Source organism: Spermophilus citellus (assembly GCF_964194105.1).
Source record: "Spermophilus citellus genome assembly, chromosome: 15".
NCBI classification, from domain to species: Eukaryota; Metazoa; Chordata; class Mammalia; order Rodentia; family Sciuridae; genus Spermophilus; species Spermophilus citellus.
In genome coordinates this window covers 81,598,681-81,623,707 of record NC_138195.1, presented here as the reverse complement: position 1 = coordinate 81,623,707, position 25,027 = coordinate 81,598,681, and the positions used below count along the sequence as shown (strand labels likewise).

The 25,027-nt window shown below is 43.0% G+C and overlaps 1 protein-coding gene across 6 annotated transcripts in view; it reads left to right on the top strand.

Moving 5' to 3' along the window:
• The window catches only part of NRAP (nebulin related anchoring protein), a 70,374-nt gene that overhangs the window by 1,861 nt on the left and 43,486 nt on the right, over positions 1-25,027 (top strand). For 3 of the 6 annotated variants that reach the window (XM_081268602.1, XM_081268598.1, XM_081268603.1), the window contains exons 4-17: positions 3,423-3,527; positions 5,990-6,094; positions 7,133-7,237; positions 7,926-8,030; positions 8,742-8,849; positions 9,144-9,215; positions 11,561-11,668; positions 12,633-12,749; positions 14,939-15,043; positions 16,784-16,891; positions 17,883-17,987; positions 22,643-22,741; positions 23,656-23,760; positions 24,865-24,972. In XM_081268602.1, coding sequence (XP_081124728.1) covers positions 3,423-3,527; positions 5,990-6,094; positions 7,133-7,237; positions 7,926-8,030; positions 8,742-8,849; positions 9,144-9,215; positions 11,561-11,668; positions 12,633-12,749; positions 14,939-15,043; positions 16,784-16,891; positions 17,883-17,987; positions 22,643-22,741; positions 23,656-23,760; positions 24,865-24,972 — 1,455 coding nt within the window. The remainder of the gene's footprint in view (positions 1-3,422; positions 3,528-5,989; positions 6,095-7,132; positions 7,238-7,925; positions 8,031-8,741; positions 8,850-9,143; positions 9,216-11,560; positions 11,669-12,632; positions 12,750-14,938; positions 15,044-16,783; positions 16,892-17,882; positions 17,988-22,642; positions 22,742-23,655; positions 23,761-24,864; positions 24,973-25,027) is intronic. The other 3 variants (XM_081268599.1, XM_081268601.1, XM_081268600.1) reach the window with 3 other exon arrangements.

The following is a 25,027-nucleotide window of genomic DNA, read 5'->3' as shown; positions in this document are numbered from 1 at the left end:
ACTTTCTAAACTTAGAAAATTACCAGTGAGGTGGAGGGCTCTCTAATAATCTCTCCTTACCCCATGTCCCTTGTTGGTGTTACCCCTCACCCCTTATACTGACAGTGGCCTCACTATCAGGAGAATCTATATTAGACAGAGCGGCTGCCCTTGCCCTGTGACTCTTTACATCTGCTCCCGGAAAACTTTATGTCACTAAGTGCTTCACACTAATGGCCAGTTTACAGTATGTTTATTTAACAAGCATAATAGACTTGCTTAATTCACTTTCTACACATCACAAACCAATGAAGAAGATCCTATTATTATCCTACTCTACTGGTGAGGAAACTGAGGCCTAGATAGTTGGTCATCCATCATTGATTTCTAAAGATCCACAAGCCTTAAAAATCCACAAGCAGTCCTAGGTTACTAAGAAGACTAAGCCTCTTAGAACTTTGATTTTTATCTTTTGATGTCTGCGGGCAGCTCTGTGAAATTACAATAAGTGTAATTTAGCTCTTACTTCAACAGTGCCAGGAACTCGGCTGAGTTCTCTGTTTTCTCATGTATTCTTCACGAGAACCCTCTGAACTAGTGTCATATTTCAGTTGAGGAAGTTGAGACTCAGAGAAGTGAAGTAACCTGCCCAGGTTCATCCAGCTCGGTGGGTACAAATCCAGATCTTTCTGACTGCAGAATTCTTGTCATCGGCCCAATTCCATATCTACCTAGAAGGTGGCAAACTTTCCAGAAGCAAAAAAATTCTTGTTGATGTTTGCACATATCCAGATGTTTTACAGTTGTGAACAGGAGATGTGTTTACAGAATGCCCTTGCATGTATCACACTCTCTACAGAAAGACTGTCGTGTCGTGTCGCATCTTCCAACCCTACCCGAGCTGCAGCTGGTAGTTCCACCTTACAGTCAGGCAACAGGTCACACAGGATTTACCTTGCTGCAGTGCTGAACTCTCTTTCTTTTAACTGTGTGTGACAGGTCCAACCTGGCTTGAGGCTAGGATTATCACTGGTTCTGCTTCCAGCCACAGGCAGTCATGTGGGCATCCCAGGAGGCCTGAGCGTGTCTATTTGTGTGAATTTATGTGACTATACGACTGTGTGTGTATGGACATATGTGTGTATGTGGGGAGTGCGTGTATGTGTGTATGCAGGTATGAATATGTGGGCACACACACACATATATGTACATGTGATATGTGCATGGGTGTATGTGTGTCTACATATTAAAGTGTATCGCATATGTGTACATGGTGTGTGTGTGCGCATATGTATATGTGTGTGTGCTAGGTATGTATGTGTATGTGTGAATATGTATGTGTATATGCCTTTGCATGTATGTGTGTGCGTGTGGTGTGTATATATATGTGCACACACTGTCTTCAGGCGTGTGTGGTATACATGTACACGTGTACATGTGTGTGCATGTGTACAGATGTGTAAATGGTATGTGTGTGCATGTGTGCGTGTGTATGTACAAATGACTACTGAGATCCCTTTCTTCTCCTTTCCCACCAGGGAAAATTTTAAATGGTCAGCTATGTCCCTTCTAGGCCCCAGATCTGCTCCCGCAAGACTTTTATGCAACCGATCTAGGGGGTGTGATGGGTTATTTTTTATGCCCCTTATGTCTCTGAAAGACTTTGTCAATGAAAGTTTTAAAAAAATCATTGTGCATGTGCTAAGAAAACAGAGGAAAGAAAGAGATGCTTCAGGGATGGTGGTGAAGGAGAAAAGAGGGCACAGATTCTAAGCTGGCATTTGCAGCAGACTTACGTTTCTGTGTCTCCAAAATGCCCTTCTTTGAAAAATAAATAAATATTTACTAAGACATAATGTCTTGTTTGATAGGTGTGAGTGGAATATTTAGAAGAATAAGCATCTGTGTTCTCACCTATTCAGAGAATGTAGCCCTAAATGCTGGATGTTACTGGTCACACTAGGGCTCTCCCCTTGTCCATCCTCAGTGGAATTGGGGACATTTGTGATTGTCACAGCTGGGAAGGGCAGTTATTGCCTCTGGTGGGTAGAAACCAGGGGTGCTGTTGAATGTCCTGCAATGCTCAAGAAGTTTTCCCACAAAAAAGATTTAACTGGCCCCCAAAATATCAGAAACGCTGCCTTAAGTCTATGTGATGCTCATGGTACTTCCTTCAAATACTCGGAAAGCAGCGGGTAAAGGTGTCAGCATTTACAGGGTTTAACAATATGCGCCTTGGAGCAGCGTGAAGCAGCAGTAGGCAGTAGCGGGCCGGGAAAGTCAGGCAAGAAAAAGGTCCCTTGATGGGAAACTAGGATCCCTGAGGGTGTATTTTCCTCCAGGTCTGTTTCCTTATTATCTATAAAATTAAGGATTTAAACTTCAGCTTTTAAGAATTGCAGATATCTGGGCCTATCTATCTCAGACCTGATAAATTGGGCTACCTTCTTTTGGACCTAAGACCCAAGTTCCTCTTTTGTGGTTAGTTTCCATGTTTTCTTGAAGAAATCTTTGCCTACCCCCAGTGATGAAGATGTTGACAGTGTGTCAGTTCTGACCAAACTGAGATACGTGTGTCTGCACCATCTGTGCTGCTGCATCTTTCAGTACCATTTCAATCAAAAATCATGGTGTGTTTTGTAGACACTGGCAGACTGATTCTAAGTCTTGAAGAACAAAATTGAAGGACTTAGGTTATCCCAAGTTATCAAGATTTACTATAAAAGCCGTACTCATTCATTCAGTGGAGAATTGGTACCAAAATGGACAGACCAGGGTGGTCTTGAATATGAGGCCCAGCAATTGCTCTGCTCAGATGTGGTCCCTCAAATGACAACAGAGGCACCACTGCAATTCAATGTAGCAAGAATGATCTTCCAAGAAAATAATGGAGAGATTGGATATTTTTATGGAAAAAAAATAAGCCTTGCCTCCTACCTCACACCTGTGCACAAAAATCAACTCAAAGTATATTATAGAGCAAGATGTTAGAGGTAAAATTGTCCATGAGGAAGTACTCCCATGAAACTGGTGAGCCAGCGTTTTAGTGAACTCCTTGGGTGATGGTCACACAGACTGAAGCAAAGAACATTACTCTGTGGTCCAACATTTTCGGCGGTCACTCCCACCTGAATACTATGTGTCGTGTGTTAAGCTCATGGAGACTTTACCTCAGTCTTGTTAATCACCCTGCTCAACACAGCTTGGCACAGAGCAGGAGCACAATACGTGCCACCTAGCTGGTGGCACAGATAAGACCACAGCAAGATGGGCAGCACAGTGTGCCTTGTGGTGCGGGGAAGACGCTTTACGGTCAAGACTTGGGAAAGATCCCCCTCAATTTAGCTCCGCGTTATTTATTTATTTATTTTTCTCACTCTTCTCTGAATGGAAATGTTACCAACAACATCTTCACCGTGTTCATCTTTGCCATGTTCATTCAGATCCATGACCAAGAAGATGGTGAGCAGTTGAGATCGGTTTTTCACTGGGACATGAAATCCAAGGATGGACCCGATGCACCTCACAGGCAACCGCTGGTGAACGAGGTGAGAGAGGAGCGATGGAGAGCTTGGGAAAAAGAGAAATGGCAGGCTATGCAAATGAGTTGGATGATGGCGATGATGACGGTTAGCAGTAGGAATAGCAATATCACTTCTACAGAAAATCAATTAAGTTTTCTTTTGTCCTTTCTGTAAATTCAACCAGCTATGAAAGAGACCTCCATCAATGGCTGGCAGCACTTCAGCTGTGTCTTTTCCAGTCCAAGTTCTTGTCCCTCCAATCTTATGTTCCTGTCCCTGGAAATAGCCCCTCCCCCCCACCCCGGCTTGCAACCAGCGCTGCCCTCTCTTCCTCTGGTCATCCACTCTGCCCCGGCCCTTCCCTCCTGGCCACCCTCTCCACTGGGATCCTCATCATTTCTACCTGGACCTCTGTGAGGGCCTCCTGCGATGGCTTTGCCTTGTGCACATTCACCTTTCCCCAGCCTCCTGTGCCCACACTGGTCACGCACCGCTTCTTGTATGTTCCAGACTTCCTGGTCCCACCACCCTCTCTGTTGACAGCCTCCTCGTTTCAGAATCCCTCAGTCATCTATTTTTAATTACATACATGATACTTGCATTTTTCTTATTATAAAACAATCATACACTGCAAAGTTAACCCTTTATCCACCACCTCCGATCCAGTTCCCTCACTTTAGAAGAACCCACTGTAATCACTTTTTGGGTATCCTAGACTTGACTCTATTTTTTTTTTTGTTTACATATGTTATTTGTCAGTTACCTATCTCTAGTTATCATCTAGCTATTTATTGTCTATCTATTTTCTATTTATTTCTATCTATCAATCATTTAGCTTTATCAATCATCTAACTATCTGCCTATCACTTATCTTTCAACTACTTGCATTTGAACATACCTATCTTTATTGAAGGACCTTGACTCAGTTATTTAAACACTCTTTTCTTCAGTTTTCTGATCTGTAAAATGAACTTCAGAAACTTCCTAATTCAGGGAGCCTATTGTGAAAATTAAGATAAAGTACCTACAAAAATATCAGGACAGTGGTAGATATAATAAATATTGGCTATTATTATTTTTATTGCTAGTTTCACACACATTTCTTTTGAAAGGCCTATGTTTATTTTCTCATGAAACAACATGCATTGTTTTTCACACTCAACAAATATCTTGGAGACATTTCCACATTGGCAGCCTTCCAAGCTGTGGTGGACGGGTGTAGCGTGGAGCATGGGTCAGAGGCTTGTACCATGGCATCCTATTGATGGGCAGGGATATTTCCCCTATTGCAGAGTGGCAATGAACACTCATTTTCATGGCCTCTTTTGGATACAAGGGAGTATTTATATAGAATAGATAATGAAAATAAGGTTGCTAGGTCCAGGGTGTGTGCCTTTTTAATTTTCAGAGTTAAAACAGCTGTGCATTTATTCTCCTACAGGCAGACTATGACCCATTTTCCTATACTCTCATCAATACCTGGTTTTACCAGATATTTTGACCATCTGTATTTTGTTTTAATCGAGATTTTGCTGCTTGCTAGTGCAGTTGAGCATATTTTCAAGTGTTTTTTTTTTTTCAGATTTCCAGAGGCTGGTTCTGCCCAGCCTGTCCAGCCTGCCCTGCCCGACTGGCTCCCTATCTCTTTCCCTCATGTCAGTTCAACTCAGCTCCTGGGTCTTTTCCACATGCCTTCTACTTTCCTTCATGGCTGCCCACACTCCTGGGAATCACTCAACAAATTATTTAGTGGGTCTACTGTGTGCCAGGCACTGTTGCAGACACTGGGGATCCATTAATAATGGAGCATGAACATCCCTGTCTCATGGAACTGACCTAGAGGAGAGGCCTTTCCCTCTCCCTCTGCCCTGTTAACTGACCATGACCTTAAAGGTCCAGCTAAAATTTCATCTTCCTCCCAAAGGCAGGGGCCTTCTCATACAGAGTGTGTCCATCATCCTTACAGAACATGATGACATATAAATAATTTCTAATTGTTTTTTCCTATGTTAATTTTATCGGCAACGGTAAATACCTTCAAAAAGAAACTTTGTCTTCTATCTTTTTTTTTCCTTTTTAAAAAATTATTAATAGGCACATAACACAAAGTAGGTTTTTGAAGTTTGTCTGAATAATACTGATTAATCTCAGGTTGGCTGTCTGCAGGGACCCTCTTCCTTCCCCACAGCCCAGTCAAGTGCAAAGAAGAGCAAAAGATGTTAAGTTATATTTGATCATTTTTCTATAACATCAGTGCATTTCACAAATTTCTATCACTTAGGATATTAGGTCATCTTCTAGTCTGAGGAAACGAACATGCTAGTTAGTGAAGACTTCTCACATACCAGTAGGAGCTTATGGTTTTTCAAGAAGATGTTATTTGGACAGTGTATGTGACTGCTGCTGGGAGTGCGGGGTGGATGGAGGGATCTTGCCAACCAAGTATGCAAGGCGTGTGTTTGTAGCATCTTGTGCTTCCTTTGCAGAGAGCCTACTGGCCAGGATATGGGGAAAGCAATGCTTGGTGCCCAGGAGCTCTGCCAGACCCCGAAATCGTAAGGATGGTTGAGGCCCGACAGTCTCTTGGTGAGGTAAGGGCCCTAGGAATCACCTTAGCGATTGCTTTAGCAAGTAATTAGCAATTGGCTGAAATCTCCCTTTGTTTTGAGAAATGCAGCAGAGGAATAGTGTACCCACCAAACAGTCCCCTGTCCTAATTCCCAGAGCCTGAGGGCGTGTCACCTTACATGTGGGAGAGACGTTGCAGGTGTCATTAAGTTGTGGGTCTTGAGACAAGAAGAACCTGGATTCTCGGGTGGCCCAATATAACCACAAGGTCTTTATGACAGGGAGGCAGGAGGGGCCACTCTAGGAAAGATGCTAAGGACAGAGAGAGGTCACAGTGTTGTGGGGCTGGGAACCCAGTTATGTCAGAGCTTCTAGGAGCTGGAAAAGGAAAAGAAGTAGATTCTCCCTAGATCCACCACAGGGATGTCACCCTGTTGGCCCATGCTAGGCCAGGACCCCCCTCCAAACTGTGAGACCCTAGAAAGTGTTCCAGTAGGAAGGCATCTGTAGCCCAGTGCAGAAGTCCCCAACTGTTTGCACACCGTGCCCCTGGCCCTCTCACACACCGACCCTTTGAAGAGTCACTTTGGAAAATACCATTAGTCTTGGTGACTCTTCCTTTAGAGAGTGGGAAGAAAGCAATAGAAACATGATCACTAAGGTGAGATGTTTTATTAGGAAAACTATCCCATCTGAAAGCGCGGAGGGGCAAGTGAGCCCTCCCTCTCCCGGTGTGGTAGAACTCTCTGGAGCACACCAGTTCCCGCAAAGTCTCCCGTGTGAATGGCTGTGCTGCCGCCAAGCAAGCCTGGGAGTCAAAGGACACCAGTGGGGTTGGACCAGGCTCCCCACAATTTGGTGTAAACCCTGCAGGCGATACCTTTTGACCTAGGGAACGTGAGCTCCTTGGTGTTGATGGTGTCACTCAAGCACCATTTTCAAACCTATTCCAAGTGATTGACGTGTTCTCCTAGTACTCTTCTGAAGCCGCTCTGTTGGTCTGATTCGTTCTCCTCCGGTATCTTACTGATTCTCACGCTGCCCTTGCTTCTGGCCAACAGGCGTATCCAGAAGACTATGAGCAGCAGAGAGGCAAGGGGAGCTTTCCGGCCATGATCACACCTGCTTATCAGAGGGCCAAGAAAGCCAATCAGCTGGCCAGCCAGGTGAGTGTCCTGAGTTGATTCACCTTTGATTGTCCTCAATTTTGTCACTAAAGAAGCTCTGTTATTAAGAAAAAATGATATAAGATGGTGTTTTGGTGCAGTAGGAACTATTAGTGTTGTGTTAGGGAGAAATAAAACACTATTTTCACTTATCCTCTGTGCCTCTATTGGGCCACATCTCCAAAATGGAGAAAAGACCATGTCTGTAGCTCATCCAGAATGGACCTAATGATTTCTTAAAGTTGCTTTAGTATTAAGGACACTCGTTTTTATCAACCAGATGGCAGGTCCTCCTGAAGACTGGTGTAGTTTTTGGTTAAGAGCTCAGATTTTGGAACTAGGATGCTGGGATTTGAAGCCTAGCTCTATCACATATTTCCTGTGTGGCCACAGGCTAATTACTTAACCTCTCTATTCTTCTGGCTGCTCATTTGAAAAGCAAGGAAAAGAATAATCCCAGTAGATGAGTAGTTGTGGACACCAAGTTACTCTTTGGTTAACACTTCGCAGTGCCTGGAGCTCTCTGGAATTTAGCATGGTGCATAGGTGCCTTTGTGACCATGATAGACTTGTCCCAGGTCTGTGTGGAGCATGGCCTGATGGTGTAGATTCAGGAGAGCTCTAAGGTGAAGTCCTCACAGAGGCTGGGAGGGGGCGTAAACTTGACTCTGTGCCGTCTCCTCACCAGGTGGAATACAAGAAAGGGCACGAGGAGCGCATCTCCAAGTTCTCCACGGTGGCGGATACTCCTGAGCTGCTGCGGGCCAAGGCAGGGGGACAGCTACAGAGTGATGTAAGACGACATGGAGGAGGGAGGGAGGATGCAGGAGGCATCCCAGCCCTGGGAGGGGACAACAGTGCCAGCAAGAGCTTCCTAAGGTCAAGGATGGTCAAGTCCATGAGTCAGTTAGCATAGACCTCCCCAAAACTCTAAACAGAAAATGTTAGATTAGGTTAGTGCCAAAGAAGATAGAGCCGATGAACTGGAAAGAAATCCCTCTTGCCACTGCAAAGTAGAAAGCATAATTTCTAAAGAATTTCTACCACTTGCCTTGGCATAGCTTAAGTGCCCCACAGCCTACTGAGACCCAAGCATGTGGTGTTCTGAATGGGAGGTTGAAGCACAAATCCAGCTTCCCCTTATAAGCCATTTCCACTTGCCTTGTCGTGGATCTTGGATTGAGGGGCTTTCTTGGTCAAGGGTTGGAGATCTCACTCAGCCCAGCCCCAGCACCTGGCCCACGGCAGGTGCAACACAATTAGGCACTGAGCTCCACGCTGAGCATCTCCATGCCCCAGGTGCTTTGCTGAGTGCTGGGAATGATAGGTAAATGAGATGCAATGCCATCAAGCCATAAGCTAGTGATGTGCCACATGGGCTGTGACAGGGGATGAGCAAAGTGTCCTTCACAGGAGCCCTCAGCCAGGCACCTCCCTGAGACCATCAGGTAGACAGTGGGATTGTGGCGTGTGAGTCAGTCTTTTCTTTTTCTTGTTTTCCCAGGTGAGATACACAGAGGACTATGAACAGCAGAGAGGGAAGGGCAGTTTTCCTGCTATGATCACGCCTGCTTATCAGATAGCCAAAAGGGCCAATGAGCTGGCGAGTGACGTAAGTGGCCGTGGCAATGCTGTCATGTTCAGGAGGAAGCAGACAGCTAACCTGGGCCTGGGGAGTCCAACTTCCTGTCTACTCTCGCATGCATCCCGGAGCCAAGAAGTAGCTTTCCCTCGTAGTTTTCAGTCATTTTTGCCGTGCCGATGACCTGGTACTTCTGTGTCTAAGACATATTCCCTAGACTCAAGCAGAAAAAGAACATTCCATAAAACACTCATTTTTTCCCCCCCTCTGGTTCCTGTGCATGGGAGGCTCAACTCAATTAGTTTGTCCTTTCCCTTCAAACAGGTGAGATACCATCAACAATATCAAAGAGAAATGAGAGGAATGGCGGGTCCAGCCTCTGGAGCCGAGGGCCAGGTATGAGCTAAATGACTTCCTGGGAGACTGGCCTGCCCCTGGCCAGTTCTCAGTTTGGCCCCTACTAGCTGTGACATAGCCTATGTCCCTTTAACCAGGGGACGGGCTGTGGATTATCTTTGCCCTGTGTGTGGATGGGGGATTTTCCAAGCCAGGAAATAATTACACAGGTTTCGATTTGAAGCACTGTTTTCTTTAAGAAGCTCTACAAATATGGTGGCTCAGCCAAGAATAAGCCATTCTCATCTATTTATTGAAGAACAGACCCAAAGATTAAGACTGGTTATGTTTAGTTCATCATGACACTCAATGAATTTAAGTGAGTAAATGAATGTCTTCCTTAGCTGCATAGTTTGATTTATTTGGCAACGAATTAGTTGACTCTACCCCATACATGACCTATAAAATTAAATGACAAAAGAATTTATTTCTCTTCTTTAGAAAAACAAGTCGCCAGTTGTGGCCACATACTCATGTGTCTTAGGATGTGTGTGGACATGGGTAGTGACCCCTTTGCAAATGTCGGCCTGAGGAAAAGAAGGCTTGGTTTTCAGTTCAAAAGACCATTTTATTAAATTCTACAGGTTGATTACATACTCTCTTCGTGCTTTATATTCAACAAAAATGGATTCTACTGGTTTCATATGTTAAATATGTTGTCTAGAAGGCTTGAGACAACTTTTAAAAATGAGTGTTATTAAGAAATATCTGGCTTCTGTGCCCGTCAAAATATTTTATTCTGTATTTTGACAGTCCTTCCACCACTAGCTCTAACACATGTTTAGTGTGAGCATCGAGGCACGCCCATGCACATGGATGAAATATAATTTCTGAGATCGTAGTTGGTTCTTGATTTTTAGGACACTTGGAAGTTTCCAGTCTTGATAATAACAAATACAAGAATCAAAGTGGGTGTCGTTAGATTGCACTGTTAGCAGATGCTGAGGGGACTCAGTCTGGTGTGGCATTTCACTGTGTGATTTAGCGTGACTCGCCAGGGCATGGGTAGGATGGAGTGAGAGAGGCAGACAGATAGCTATAAATATCTGTAATGCCTGAAATGCCAAGCAATCCATGCTTCTTTTTAACATCTAATTAGACTCATTAAAATGACTATACTGTGTATTTGATTTATCATTTGTAACCAATCAACTCCCCAACAGGATCAGGTATTTTACAAAAAGGTTCTCTCTGTCTCTCTCTCTCTCTCTGTCTCTCTCTCTCTCTCTCTCACACACACACACACACACACACACACTCACACACACACCACACACATAAAACCACCAGCACAAAACTGTAGAGCAGGATGGGGAAAAACCCCATAAAGCAGATTTCTAAAGGATTTGAGAGTTTTTTTGTTTTTGCTTATTATATTTGGCCCAGAATATTCTGGCAGTCAAGCAAAAAGGAGCATTCAGGCTAAACAGTTTTCATGACTGGACAAAAGGAAGCCTGGACATTTTAATTTGACCCAATTCTTTTACTTAAGAAAATGTGTGGGCCACAGTCCAGTCTTGGTGCTGGAGGAGGGTGGGTCCTTCCCCGGATGAGGCCCCGGAAGATGGAGTCATGAGCTGGGGGACACAGTGATGGGCATCCAGCAGCAAGAATGCAGAGGAGGGCGCAGCTGGTTCTGCCCGGGGTGGGTCTGGGATGAGGGAGGATCGGGGACATGCGAGAGAAAGTTCACCTGAGCTGGTCTTGCAGTGCCTCTGGCTGCCAGGGAAGGGTGGCCCCAGTCACTTGACGGGAACTTCATCAAAGAGAAGGTTTCTGTGGGAGCGGACAGGTGGCGTGGGGAAGAGGAAGGGAAAAGTTAAGATGCAGGTTACTGCCCTCTGTCTTCAGTGCTCAGTGACTCCCGTTTCAGATAACTGATGTGAAGTTTTCCCTCACAAATTGCAAAACTGGCAAAAGACCCCATTTCTGGTTTCATGACACACATCACCGAGGGAGACAGTATAGGGGGTGTCAAAGCATCTCTGTGCACAGATCTGCCATGGTACCTGAGTAAGATAGTGTTCGAGACCAGGGGGAAACAAAGGACTTCCCTGCTATCAGTGAAGACATGAACAGTCCCTAGCACCACGGCACTGGGAGACTGGGAGTATCTTGATTCATCTTGTGGAACTAAAGATAATGATCATGATAATAGTTACCATTTATTTACTGCTGTGTACTGTGCACCGTGAGCAGGCCTGACCCCAGGGCCTGGCGTCCTGCTCACCACAAGGTACAGCACCTGCGGTGGTCACTGGAATGCTGGAGCGGATGGACCTCTGTGGGAACAGGCTCTGGGACCAATCATTTCTGATCACCACCCAAAGTTTTGATTATCTCAGCAGGGTGACTTGGAGGAGTATGAGGAGCCCAGGGGAAAGGGCAGCTTCCCAGCCATGATCACCCCAGCTTATCAGAATGCCAAGAAGGCCAACGAACTTGCAAGTGATGTAAGTACCATCAAGCAGGGTCAGCTGGCGGCACCACAGAGATAGAGGAGCAATGAGACTTTGAAAGCTGTGCTGACTGAAACCTACACACAGGCACATTTCTTAGAACTGAGCCACAGGGGAATGTTCGCCTAGCCCTCGACTCCCATCCACATTTTCTGATGTCTCCTTTTTTTCTGTTAAGTCTTTGTTTACATTTATCAACTTTGCAAGCAGATTGATGTGGACAAACAGCACAACTCACTTTAGGTCTTTTGAAGCAAGTACAAATGCTGGTCCAGCCAGATAAGCAGAGATTAAGAGTCTCAACCAGAACCCATTTAGAAGTTGAGCATTTTAACGGAAGAGCTGATTAAAATAGATTATATGATTATCAGACTGGGTGTAACCCAACGATAAAGTCATTTTTATTTGCAGAAAGTTAGCCAACATGCAGTCCTTGAAAGATAGGCTATAATTAAACTTGGTAAAGTGAAACTTCACTGCAGACCTTAACAGGCTGACTTGAACTTGACCTCTAATCAGGGACCTCATATTCAAAGGATCCTTTTCCCTTCACCTTGACTCTGCTAAGGGTCAATTACCCACTTGCCAGAATGGCGCCACTTTTGCCTAAGAAAGAAAGTACAAGACATGGCCTCATTACCAGGGTAGAGTTAGGGTACTGGAACCTGGGTTAGAATTGGGCTGGAATGACATGATCGTTTTAGGACTACATTTTTTTTTCTCATGCAGAATTAGAGTGTAATGCGTAAGAAGTGTGAAAAGTTCCAGTATCATTTTAGTTCAAGAAGGACCAAGTAGTCTGTAGATGTAATGGAAGAAGAAGTCCACGTGAATTCTTTGCCTTTAGAAAATTCTATTCAGTAAATGTTGACATTAAATCTGGGGTTATTTTGGAGACATGTTTCTCACAGAGCATGGAAATGGCAACTATAGATCTTCTTTGTGTGTTTTCTTTCAGATAAAATACAGGCAGGACCTACACAAGATGAGGGGCGCCGCGCATTATCATTCTCTTCCAGCCCAAGACAACCTGGTTCTCAAACGGGCCCAGAGTGTGAACAAGCTTGTGAGCGAGGTGGGTATGGGGGGTTACACTCCCGCGCTGTCACCCCTTTGCCTCCTAGGCAGTAAAGGGGTGACCCTATAATAAAATGGGCCATTAAGAGAGTAACACCACACATACCATCTGTGGGTTTCCAGTGTCTGAAGAGTATGTAGTAAAACACAATTAACAAGAACACCAGGAGTCAAGCAAATTAAATTTTTCTTTGGTGGCTCAAACATGTCTTCCCAAGTCCTCACCAGGCTGTAGATAGTCAAAAGTGCCAGGTAGCAAATTTCTGGTTGGCAGAAAGAGTGCAGGACTTTGAAAACAGTAAGATGTCATTATAGAGTGGAAATCCAAGGTCAGAAAGAGTGTTTGAAAAGTCACACTTCCCTCCTTCTCCCATTATTGTAGCCAGAGTTGGAGAGGCTGTGACTTCCTACCTCTCAGGCGGAGCTAGCTGCCCGAGGGTGCGTGGTGTGGGTCTAGCCTGTGCTTAAGCTTTGGGGGATTGTTAGGATTACTTGGCAAGGAAACACCCCACCGTGTCCTCTCTGCACCCCCGTCTCTGCCCAGCAGCTCCTCTTACCCCCATCACTTCTCTGGACCCAAATTGGCAACCTCCGGCAACACGGAGAGTTATGGCTACTAAAAGATTCACTTAACGAGTCATCTGCACCTCAGAGACGGAGATTCTTCTCTAACCTCTAATGGCTGTTCCTTTCCCCCAAACTGTTTGTTAACCCATGGTTCTGCAACTTGGGACAACTTGGGAAAGTGTCACTCCTGAGTCTCATCATGCTTGGAAGTAGTAGATGGGTGTGGAGACCTTGGCATCTGCATCTAAACAAATGTTCCAGCCGATTCTGATGTGCAAGACCATTGACGTACTACAACCTCAGCGTCCAATCCAGCCCGCAGTCTGTTTTTAGAAGTGAAGTTTTGTTGGAACACAGCCACATAGTATTCACTTACATATTGTCTGTGGCTGCTCTCGGGCTACCTAGGCAATTGGTGTAGAGGCCACATGGGTGGCAAAGCCTAAAATATGTACTGTCTGCTCATTTTGTTAGCTCTAGATTAGGCCTTCACTTTGTCATGGGTTCTGATTCATAGAGACTCTCGGGGACTAAGGTGGAGTGAGACCCCTGGTGGTACATCTCTGTCACCCTGGAATAGCACAGTTAACATGTTGGTCTTTTCCTATTCAAATATATAAATAACCGAATATATGAATATAAAGACATACATCTACAGTTAGGATTCAACTATATATACAGTTTTATATATTTTTAACTTAAAATCATAGTGTGAACATTATAATGCATTTTGCATATTTTAAAGGACATATCCCCACTCTAGTTTTATAATACGATAACAAATAAAGTTGTACTTCCTTTGGTAGGAGGCCACAAGCAAACCTTTGATTTCTTTTTGCCTTATGTTTTTCCAGTAAGACCAGCCAGCTCTGCCTCTATAAATAGTGATCATCCTCAGCTGCATTCTGCAATTACTCAGGGTGACTCAAGAGTTTAATCTAATAACTACAGCCTCATGGCTTCTTCCAGGCACCCGGGGGAGCTCAGATAGCCAGGCTGCTTTAAATTGAAGACACTCTTCATCAGGGTGATCTCCCTTGTTATATTCTTTAATAAAGTGCCTTTTTGGGTAAAATTTTAGTGATGTATATATAGAGAGGTGAATATACCACAAGTGTGTAGTAGGAAGAATTTCTACAGGTGGCTGTGTAATAATCTGTGTAATAGTAATCCTCATAATCTCTCCTATACTTTTCCCTCTAAGACTGACCACCTGATTTCTAAAATTAGTTTTCCATTGTTTTTAAAAAAAAAATTGTTTTGTGGTGCTGGGGGGTGTCAAACCCAGGGGTTTGTGTGTGCTCAAAAAGTGCTTTACCACTGAGCGTCACCCCCAACCCCAGTTTTGCCATTTTATTCAGCTGTATGTTTTTATAGTATTTGTTCTTGAAAAGGACCATATATTTTTACTTTGCAGAGTGAAATTGATTATTACTTTATTATTTGTGGTTTTTTTTTTTTTTTTTTTTACTAAGGAAAACACTTACAGCATCCTATGCCTGGTATTTTAAAATATGGGGTTGAAAGTTTTCTAAAACCACCTCAATGAAGTTCTGGAAATGTTTTCAAGAGGGACGTGGGGTTTGGTTCTATTGTGCATCTGGTGTTTTGGTTCCCAAGGTGGAATATAAGAAGGATCTGGAAAGTAGTAAAGGTCACAGTATCAACTACTGTGAAACGCCTCAGTTCAGGAACGTGAGCAAGATCTCAAAATTCACCAGCGATGTGAGTTGCTGATGCCTAAGCATTTGCATGTGTCCCTGTGTCTTGGAGAAGCAGGGGCTCCCAGGCATGAGTACCTATGAGTTTTGGTTAAGGCTGCCTGCTGGGATTGGGCCATGTCAAATTCTGTCACATCCCTCCTCTCCCTCCCCACACTCGACTTTGAATCCTCAGGGCAGGACCTCTCCTCTCTGTCTTTCTGAATCCCTTGCACACAGCCCAGTGTCTGCTCCTAATGACAAATGCTGGTGAGGGAACCTGGCTGAGCATGGGACTTTGTGCTTCTGAGTGAATGCATGATCTCACTTAACTCTCATGGTCATCTGGGAGCCAGACATTCTCTCCCTACCTCAAAGATGAGCAGATACATGCTGGAGTGGCATTTGTGAGTCTGGACATTCTCAGAGAAAGCCTGGCGATGTAGGCTTGAGGATATCAAGAACCTGTTCTAGAGTGTATGATTTTACTTCTGCTTAGCTATATTAATAGTAGAATTCGCAATCCCAAGTGACCTTGTAAGGCTCAGTAAGAAATTTATTTTGTGTGAAGGTTCTAGTTAAGAGGACCAGTTTTGGAACTAACATACTTGGTGCCATATAGTTACCCAAGTGGACAAGTCAGTTAAGCTCTCTGAGCTACTTTGCCAGTCATTCAAATGGGGATGATAATAAATCCTTCTTCTTCATAGAGTGGCTGGCAAAGGTTAACTGAGATAAATAGAATCGTATCTAATAAATAGCAATAGTATTCTACTTAAATGCACCGTGGGCCTGGAAACTCAATGTCCTTTCAGGGTGGGTAATTTTAATGAAACGTCATGAAGCTACCCAGATTTTCCTATTTATGACTTTGCCTCATTCCATTTTGATCTTCTCTTTACTTGATGTTATTTGAGACATAGCATCATTCTTTCACATGGTTGCAGTGACCATCTTTTATATCACAGAATTTGGCAAAGGTCTGGTCTTCTTCATATACAGTCATTCCTCTGCATCCATGGGTCATTGGTTCAAGAACCCCCTTGTTGGGTACCAAAATCCTCAGATGCTGAGGTCCCTTATATGAAATGGCTTAGTAATTGCATATAACCTGTGTAAATCCTCACATATACTCTACATCATTTTTAGATTGCTTATACTACCTAATATAAGTACGATGTCAATAGTTTTTATACCATATTGTTTAAGAAACTGTGACAATAAAGTCTGTATGTGTATAACACAGATGCAATTTTCTAAATAAATATTTTCATTCTATGATTGATTGAAACATGGTTATAAATTCCATGGAGGCAGAGGGCTGACTATATGTGGAAGTAGAAGTTATTTCATGCAGTGGCTTGTACCAGTCCCCAGCCTGGGACTGTGTCCACAGCATCCATACAATCAGAGCTTATCCAGTAATGAGCTCCACATTCTCATGGTAAGTTTTCACATTGCAAAAGGCAAATTTAAAACAAAAAATATAAAAATAAACAAGTAAGTCAAATCTGCTTTGTGCTACCAATGCCCATCAGACCCATGCTCCCGAGTGCTTATCTGCTGTCTTGCTCCAACTTCTTGTGCTCGCTTGAAATTTAAGTTGTTAGAAAAGAAGTTTGCTTTATTTTTTACTCACTGGTGCACTGACTTCTTAAATATGTTCTATTTAATCATTTATAGTTTGGATTCTGTGCATTAAGACAAGTAGTTCGTCTTCAACAAGTAGGGAAGCTTTTGCTAAAAGTTTTGTGTTTCTACATAGAATAAATATAAAGAAAACTACCAGAACCACATGAGAGGCCACTACGAAGGAGTTGGCATGGACAGACGCACACTTCATGCTCTGAAAGTTGGCAGTCTGGCCAGCAATGTGAGTGCTTGTGCAAGGGCCTCTGGGGGTGGAGAGGCTTGGGGAATCACAAACTCAGCTAAATGTTTTTTAACCTCTCTAAAATACTACATTCTCCTGGGTAAAGACAGACCCATAAGAATTTCTAAATGTTAACCAACACAACCAAAAATATGTATAATCCCTTAAATGTTTTAAAGACTCAAAGTATATATTTTTTAGCTTTCTCTGGTTTGAAGAGTACTTAGATCTATTGTAATTGATCCAGTATGAAAAGAACTTTCGGTTTCTGAGTGATAAAGAGAGTGGATGATCATGACTCATATTTGAAACCCCCTCAGGATTCCAAGGCTTTTGTGATTTATTTGGAGTTTGTTAGGTGATTGTTTGTCTATTTGCTTATCCAGTCTTCATGTTCACTGAAGACCTACCATGGCTAGGCACTGGGCAAGGTAATGGGATCACAGAATAGAACAGGTTCTTGTTCCTTGTAGCATGTAATTATTAATCTCTCTTTGGCTTTATCAATCCAATTCACAGAGTTTCAAATTCGAGGTTATAAATCTTGGAGGTCAAGGACACTGAAAGGAAACTGCTTTCATTATGCAGATGTCAATTTTCTCTGCTTGAGAATATCCAATTTGACCTTAAAGAAAAAAATAAATAAATACTCTGAAGACTCAACTTTTTATTCCTTTTCTGGGGGTGAGCTAAGAAGTACCTTCATGGTTTACCCATGAGCACGGGCTCTTTGTTAACAAAAATGACAAAGAGTCTCATCGTTAAAAAGAAAGATAAATACACTACAGATGGAAGTTAACTAATGTTTGATTAATGAAGAAGAATTCAGATTAATTAAAGGCAAACGTGTGAACATAACTTAATTTTCCTTGGAGGTGATGCAACTGAATTAATTTTGTTTCTGGCTATTTTTAAAGTATTTCTTATGACTTTCAAATGAGGTCAAAAGAAAATAGGGACTGATTTCTTTTTCTTGTTCTTTGGGTTTCAGGTTGCCTACAAGGCTGATTATAAACACGATATTGTGGACTACAACTATCCAGCCACCCTTACTCCTGCCTATCAAACAACAATGAAACTGGTTCCCTTGAAAGATGTAAGTCTTCTTCTGATGGCACTTTTATTTATTACTAGCCACTTCCTCCCTTTGGGACGATTCTTAGGCAGGAAGAGGGACAGAGACAAGATAGACCGCTGGCAGAGATTGAAGGGACTTGAGAAAGGGGGCTCTTGCCCCTGGGAAGTCCACCCATGCATGGCTGAAAATTCAGGTTTTCAATGTAAAGTGGGGCCAACTCTGTTTTTGTCTTGAAAATACCCTGAAGTTCATTTTCTTCTCTTAGAAATGAACTGCTGGGGGCATTTAGGATCATTATTTCTTAGCAATGATGATTTTTGTTTTAAGCTTTTGAGTATAGTATGTTAAGAACTTAAGGAAGTCAAATAAAATGAGTAGATGGGTATAAGTTGAAAGTAAGTGATAACGTTGACTGAACTTTTTCTCAGGGGCAGATTGGAAAGTATATATATCTGGGTGTGTGTATGTATATGTAGATAGCCATATCTATCTATTTATCCCTAATTGTTACAGCATTGAATATTTTAAAAGTTTGGCTTGCCCCAAACAAACTAGTACAATTCAATTTATTGTTTTCTGATCATAAGAATTTTACTACATGTTTATTATGAAAAATTCTGAAAAATACAGAAAAGTACAAAGAAAAAGATAAAAGTCATTTGCCATCTTAAAACGTTCTTAAGGTGGTCTGTAAGTGAGTGGGTACCATCATTCTTGGTCAGTGAAGGTAGTCTCTGATCAACAATTTAATACACAATTCTGCATATATTTATTGAATGCCTAGCATTACTTTCCTTCAGTTCCTTTGGAATCAGCATGACTCCAGTATTTGACTCGGGTTTCCCCATTGGTACATAAGGCTTCACCCTGCTCTCTCTCTTGCTGATGACAGTTGGAGCAGTAGGATTTGGTTGGGTCTAACACAGTGTCCCAAACATCAGAGCACATGCATAGCAAAGGATAGTGTATTGGATGAAAGGAGATGGGAAGCAGAGGAATGTCAGCCTCTTTTTTTCCCCAGAAGTGTCATTGGGTTGACTTACTCATCTCACCTCAATGAAGCCAAAGTTAAAGTTGGCCATCACCAAAGCTACTTTCTCTTTTAGCTGCAAATATTACCTGAGACACTTGCCAATTAAGAGTACTTCATTAAACCTCCAGGGTGTGCTTGTGCAGCAGAGTTCTAGAAATCATGCCTAATAAATAGCACAAACAAAACAAGATCAATGCCTACAATTTTGTTATCCCATTATAACATGACCCGAAACTACATTTTTCCATAGAAGACTCTGGATCAAACTGTACACCTGAAATGTAGCTAGCCCACTTGGGACATCTGATAAAATAATTAACTTAGACTGAATTAGGGGTGTTGCTTTTAGAGACAGGTACTAAACTGGCAGGGCATGAGCCACAAGCAGGCTTCAGGAGTATTTTTTTGTTTTGTTTTGTTTTTGGCTACACATATTTTTTAAAAAATTGAAGTTCTGAGTTAGGGGAATTCATATTTTCATCTTTTCTTGAAAAGTCTGAAAAGCCTGGGAAAAGAAGTCCCACTTTCTGCATGGTGGCAGTTGTCTGGGACTGAATGGTGGCTGTTCCCTTTATGTGACTTAATCTCTTTGACCTTTCCTTCCTGGCTCTGGTGTGAATTTGAGTTTATTGTCCCTAATGTGGGGATTTTAGTGTTCAGGAAGTTTGGGGGAATCCATTTGCAAGAGCATTTGTGTCCTCTCAGTCTGATAGCATTAAAAATGGTGAAATAACTATGAAATTAAATAAAGCATGGGCCCTTAATTAGAGAGCATTCCCTTTGGATGGATTTTATAAACACTAATAGAATTAAAATGAAACTCTATATTTAGCAAAGAAACCCTTCAGAATGTAGATTGGAGCAATGGCCAGGCATTTGTGATGTTGCAAAGATGTGATTAATCATGGAGACTGTTAATTATGTCCTGCAGAGAAAAGTAATTGTGCTCTGTGACTTACTTAATGCAGAATTATCGGGAAGGAAGATGCCATTTAAAAAATATAGTTTTCGTGACATTTTATCATGCATAATTCTGAATTCTAATAGACTCCATTATGAGTTGATAAGTTTTCACTCTGAATTAATGCATTAGGAAGTCACAGAACTGTAATCTCATTATTAGTTGACTTTGAAATGACTTTGTATTTCCTAGTTTTTCCTATGCACTCAGGACACAGACAAACTTTTCTCCTTGAATCATGGAATAAAAACTATAAAAAGGTGCTATCCTTGACTCCAAATCCGACAAAAAAAACCCACTCTGAGGCCCAGTGTATTTTTCCTAGATCCTGTTCTAGAGGTCAACTTGTAAGTCATCCGTTTTTACATGGAACACATTTCCCTGTCTAAAGCAATACTAGCTCTGGCTATGGGGAACCTCTCATCCATATACCAGGTGAACAGTCCCAGCACACTAGCTTTGGCAAACCAGGTTTCTAGTGCATAGATTAAGAGCCACTCCTGGGATTCAAATCCAAGCTCTGTCATTAGTAAGTGTGGCCTTGAGTAAGTCACCTGAGGTCTCTGTGCCTTAGTTGGCACATTATAAGGTAGGGATGATAGAGGGCCTACTGTTAGGGTGGTTGGGAGAATTAAATAAGTTATGTATGAGAGACTTGGAGCACTGCCGGGGACACAGTGAGTATCCTGGTGTTGGTCATGATTACAGACAAGAATGAAGGGAGTACAGACCAGGGAAGACAGTGGCATACGAGCAGCAGCCAGCGGACCCAAAGTCTATTTCATTTGCATCTCTGAATTTTAAAAATATTGAATTGTTTTCCGGTATTTAATACTGCAGGATTTTTCATGATAATATGGATTTCTGGTTTCTTTGGAATAATTGGAATGTCCCACAGAGATTGGTGGCCTTCAGGCTGCAACTCCCCAACAGGGGCTACCATCTCAGGGAGGCAGCACCCAGAGATAGCAACAGGTGGACAAAAGGACAGAGACATAGGGCTGTCACGTAGATAGACAGGAGATGGGGTGGGGCCCCTGTGAAGGGCAGAGCCAGCTGCTAAGAGCAGGCTGGTGGCCATGACTACAGGTCCAAGCAGAGATGGCAGTGGACAGTGGGGACACTGTAACGGGTGTGGGGTTCTTAGGCAGGATGCAGCCCCACAGCAGCTGTCATCTACTGTGGGATCCTGGGTGGGGTTGGGGGCTTCAGGGAATACACCAGAGATGTGCAATCTGCCTGGGGGAAGTTTGGTGGTGATCAGTCCCATAAGCCAAGCCAGGGCCTAGCAGGCTCAAGTGTCAGATAGGCTCAAGTGTTCTGAGGGACTGTGTCATTTAGGGCCCTGGGAGCAAGGACCCATCAGCAATACTTACGTGCTCACTCTGCACAGGCATCTGTGACAGTTGAAGGAATGAATGAATGAACAAGTGAACGGATGGGAGGGACCAGGAAGGTGTAAGGGAAGAAGGACAGGGTTAGGGATGAGTTGACTTCTTCTTTTACCTGGATTTCCAGCTAGCCTGCATGTGCAATTACTCAAAAGAGTCCTTAACCATCCAAACCTACCCTCATTTCTTTCACCCCAGATCTCCTTCCTGCTAAATAGGTTTGGGGGCCTCCTGCTCCGCTCAGCTCAGCACATCCCCCGCCCACCTGCTTTCAGCTGCACACCTGGGCCTTCACTCCCTGGCTCCAGTTCCCTTTGCCTGGGAGGTGCATCTTGGTCAGGTGTGTTTGGAGGAAGACATGGTTGGATGAATACGGTTTCATGTGCAAATAGCTAGTAACCCTTCACTCCCTAAAAAGCAATTTGCATTCTCAAAAGAGAAAATTCACTAGTCCCAAATATCTTGAAATGGGAAGCCAGGTGCTGGAAATCCCGCCTCCTCCCCTTCTGAACTCACTGCTTCCATTGCAGTGCTGAGCTAAGAGCAGTTTTCTTGGGGACTGTCACCAAGTGGAAGTGAGCGCCAGGCAGGGGCTGGTGCACAGTTGCAGTCACCCTAGGCCGTTCCTGTGAGGGGCCACTGATGCTCCTTTGCTTCCCACTCAGAGACGTGCATGAATGTGGGTGGACTTGTTTTCTCTCTTTCATTTTTCTTTTAAACATCCCTTTTTTTGTGAGGCATAAGACATACAGAAAAGCAAGTGCAGATATTCACCTTGAATTTTTATAAAGTGGCTGTGTGCAGATCTTCCTTGAGAATAAGTCCAGGAATCATATTATTGGGACGTGGATATGTGTATTTGCCAAAATGTCATACCGTTTTCCAAAGCTACTATGCCAATCTGAACATCTGTCTGTGGCATTATGGGGGTTTCTGTAGCACCACGTCCTTGCCAACACTTGATATTCTCAGCAATTTTAATTTTCTCTCTTCAGGTGGGTGTGGAAGTATATCTTGTTGTGATTTTAGTGTGCATATCTCAGGTTCATAATGTAGACAAGCAGCTCTTCCTGTGTCCACTGACCAGGGGGGGCCCTCTTTTTTTGAGTGTGCTGTTTTCCTGTCTGTTGGCTCAGGATGTCTGTTGGTGTCCAGTTGAAATCTTTGGTTCTTTTTGTAATAATTTGAGAATCACCAATTGGTTGGGTTGGGGAAGGGACCCAAGCAAATATTAGAGAAGAAAAAGAAAAAAACCAAGTGACATCTTTCTGTGCCTGTTTTTACCTAGGTCAACTACAGGCAAAGCATCGACAAGCTGAAGTACAGCTCTGTGACCAATACTCCGCAGATTGTTCAGGCCAAAATCAATGCCCAGCAACTGAGCCATGTAAGTCACCTGCCCCAGCCCGGCTGGAGGTAGGGGTCTTGTGATCACTGTGAGGCCTCTGAACATCTAACTCCCAAAGATTTGACTTTTATTAACAGCATCATGTCTTATTTTGGCCACGAAATGATCCCCCTCAAAAAATTTTTATTATGGAAAATTTCAAATGCATTCAAAAGTAAAGAGAATAACATAATGAATCCTCAGGTACCTGACCCTCAGATTCAGCAAGTACCCACTCATGCCACATCCTGATTCATCTACAGACCCACCCACACCCCCCCATTATTTTGAAGAAAATAACTTAATCATAAATATTTTACATATGTGAATCTTTAAAAGATGAAAAAGTTTAAACATTTTTATACCATTTTAATACATCACACCAAAACAACAAACAAGATGTCCTAACAATAATTCTTAATGTCACCAGTGTCCAAAGTTCAGAGTTAGTTTTGGGTCAAGACTACATCTTTAATGATGCTGTGTCCTTCCTTAAGGAATCACAACTGGCTAGCCTGTGTGTGGGGGTGTGTGTGTATGTGTGTGTTTTAAGATGGCTCTTTCTTCAAATAAGCATTTGGTAATTTCTCATTGAGGATCTACCCTACATATGGCAAAATGTTCAGCACCACAGCAAGTTACAAACATTAGTTTCATACCTTCAAGGGCTTGTAAAGGGAGTTGGTGAAGTTGTCGCAGGGATCTCTTTTTTAAATACACAATTCTGAGTGTGCCTTTGAGTTGTTTATGTTTTCAATCGGCCCCTTCTATCTATTAATTAGAAACATTCCCCAAATCTTTGTAAAATGCCTTTTCCTAGTGATGGATCTCAGGGGAAAGTGGGAAAGAGTGTCTCCCCCCAAGTTCTCCTTTTGCCCATATAAAAACCTGCAGCTGCATTTTCAATCCATCAGGTGAACTACCGCGCTGACTATGAGAAAAACAAGTTGAATTACACACTGCCGCAGGATGTGCCTCAGCTGGTGAAGGCCAGAACTAACGCTGAACTCTTCAGTGAGGTGAGCAGGCAATGGGGGGGACACGGAGGGGGACGTGGGTGGATGTGAACGTGAAGGATCCGGCATGGTCCAACAAGCAGGGAACCTTCTATTCCTGAGAGAGGTCTGTCAAAGGCATCCATCGCATTTTAATTTTGAACTTTGCCATCTTGTGGCATCCATTCACTAGGGATGAATTGGTCAGAGCAACTCAATTCTCATTACCCAAGCACATGTATGGCCTGTGAGAACATGTACAACCATCATCAGCACCATCATCGCCATCACCCTGGTGACTTCTGACTGGTGACTTGCTGTGTGGACAAAACACAGACTTTAAGAACAATCTTAATTGCTAGAGTCTTGCAGAGTCACTGGTGGGCTGTGATTAGACTTCTCATTCCAGATTGGATTTGTGGGACAGGAGAAAATAACTCCAGAACTAATGTTTTTTGAAAACCAGTTCTATACTGGGGTAGCTGGTATGATGTGACATGATAGGATACAGAGTCAGCATAACCCTCAGGAGCTGTTGTAGGGACACAGTTGTTGGCATGGGCTTTGAGATTTGGTAGACCTGGGTTTAGTTGTAGGTACAGCCAGTTTTTACCTGGGTGACCCTAGGTGAGTTCTTTAATTTCTCTGAGCCTCAAAGGCCTAATGAGAAGATTTGCAATTAGTGAGATAATGCATTTAGGTCAGCACCAGCAAACCATAGCTGCTGTTACCATGGCAATATCAATACCTTCCATGACAAGGGCACTTGGCCAGGTCAGCATTTGTTTCCATATACCATATCTAAGTCATTCTCACAGCAACTCTGAGAAAGAGGAGATGATATTCTTTTTTTTGTAAATGGTAAAATCAAAGCCCAAAGATGTAATTACCTGTAGTCACATGACCAAGAAATAATAGAGCTTTGTCCTGCACTGTCCATGTGGCCCTCTAGCTAAGGAATCAATGAACTGTGTTAATAGTTATTATTACTATTTTTATAATAGCACCCAAGGACTCTGGCCTGTAAGTTGTTAAAGAAACCTACTTTCCTTAAAGAAAAATTGTCTTCAACTTTTGGAAGGACTGTAGGTATAGCAATTCCTGCTCACCTGTGTTTTTGTTTGTTAGGTTAAGTACAAAGAAGGCTGGGAGAAGACAAAGGGGAAAGGATTTGAGATGAAGCTGGATGCCATGTCTCTGTTGGCCGCCAAAGCCTCGGGGGAGCTTGCTAGCAATGTAGGTTTTCTCTCATTAACTCAGAAATGGATAAGGAATGGTTCCAATAACATGT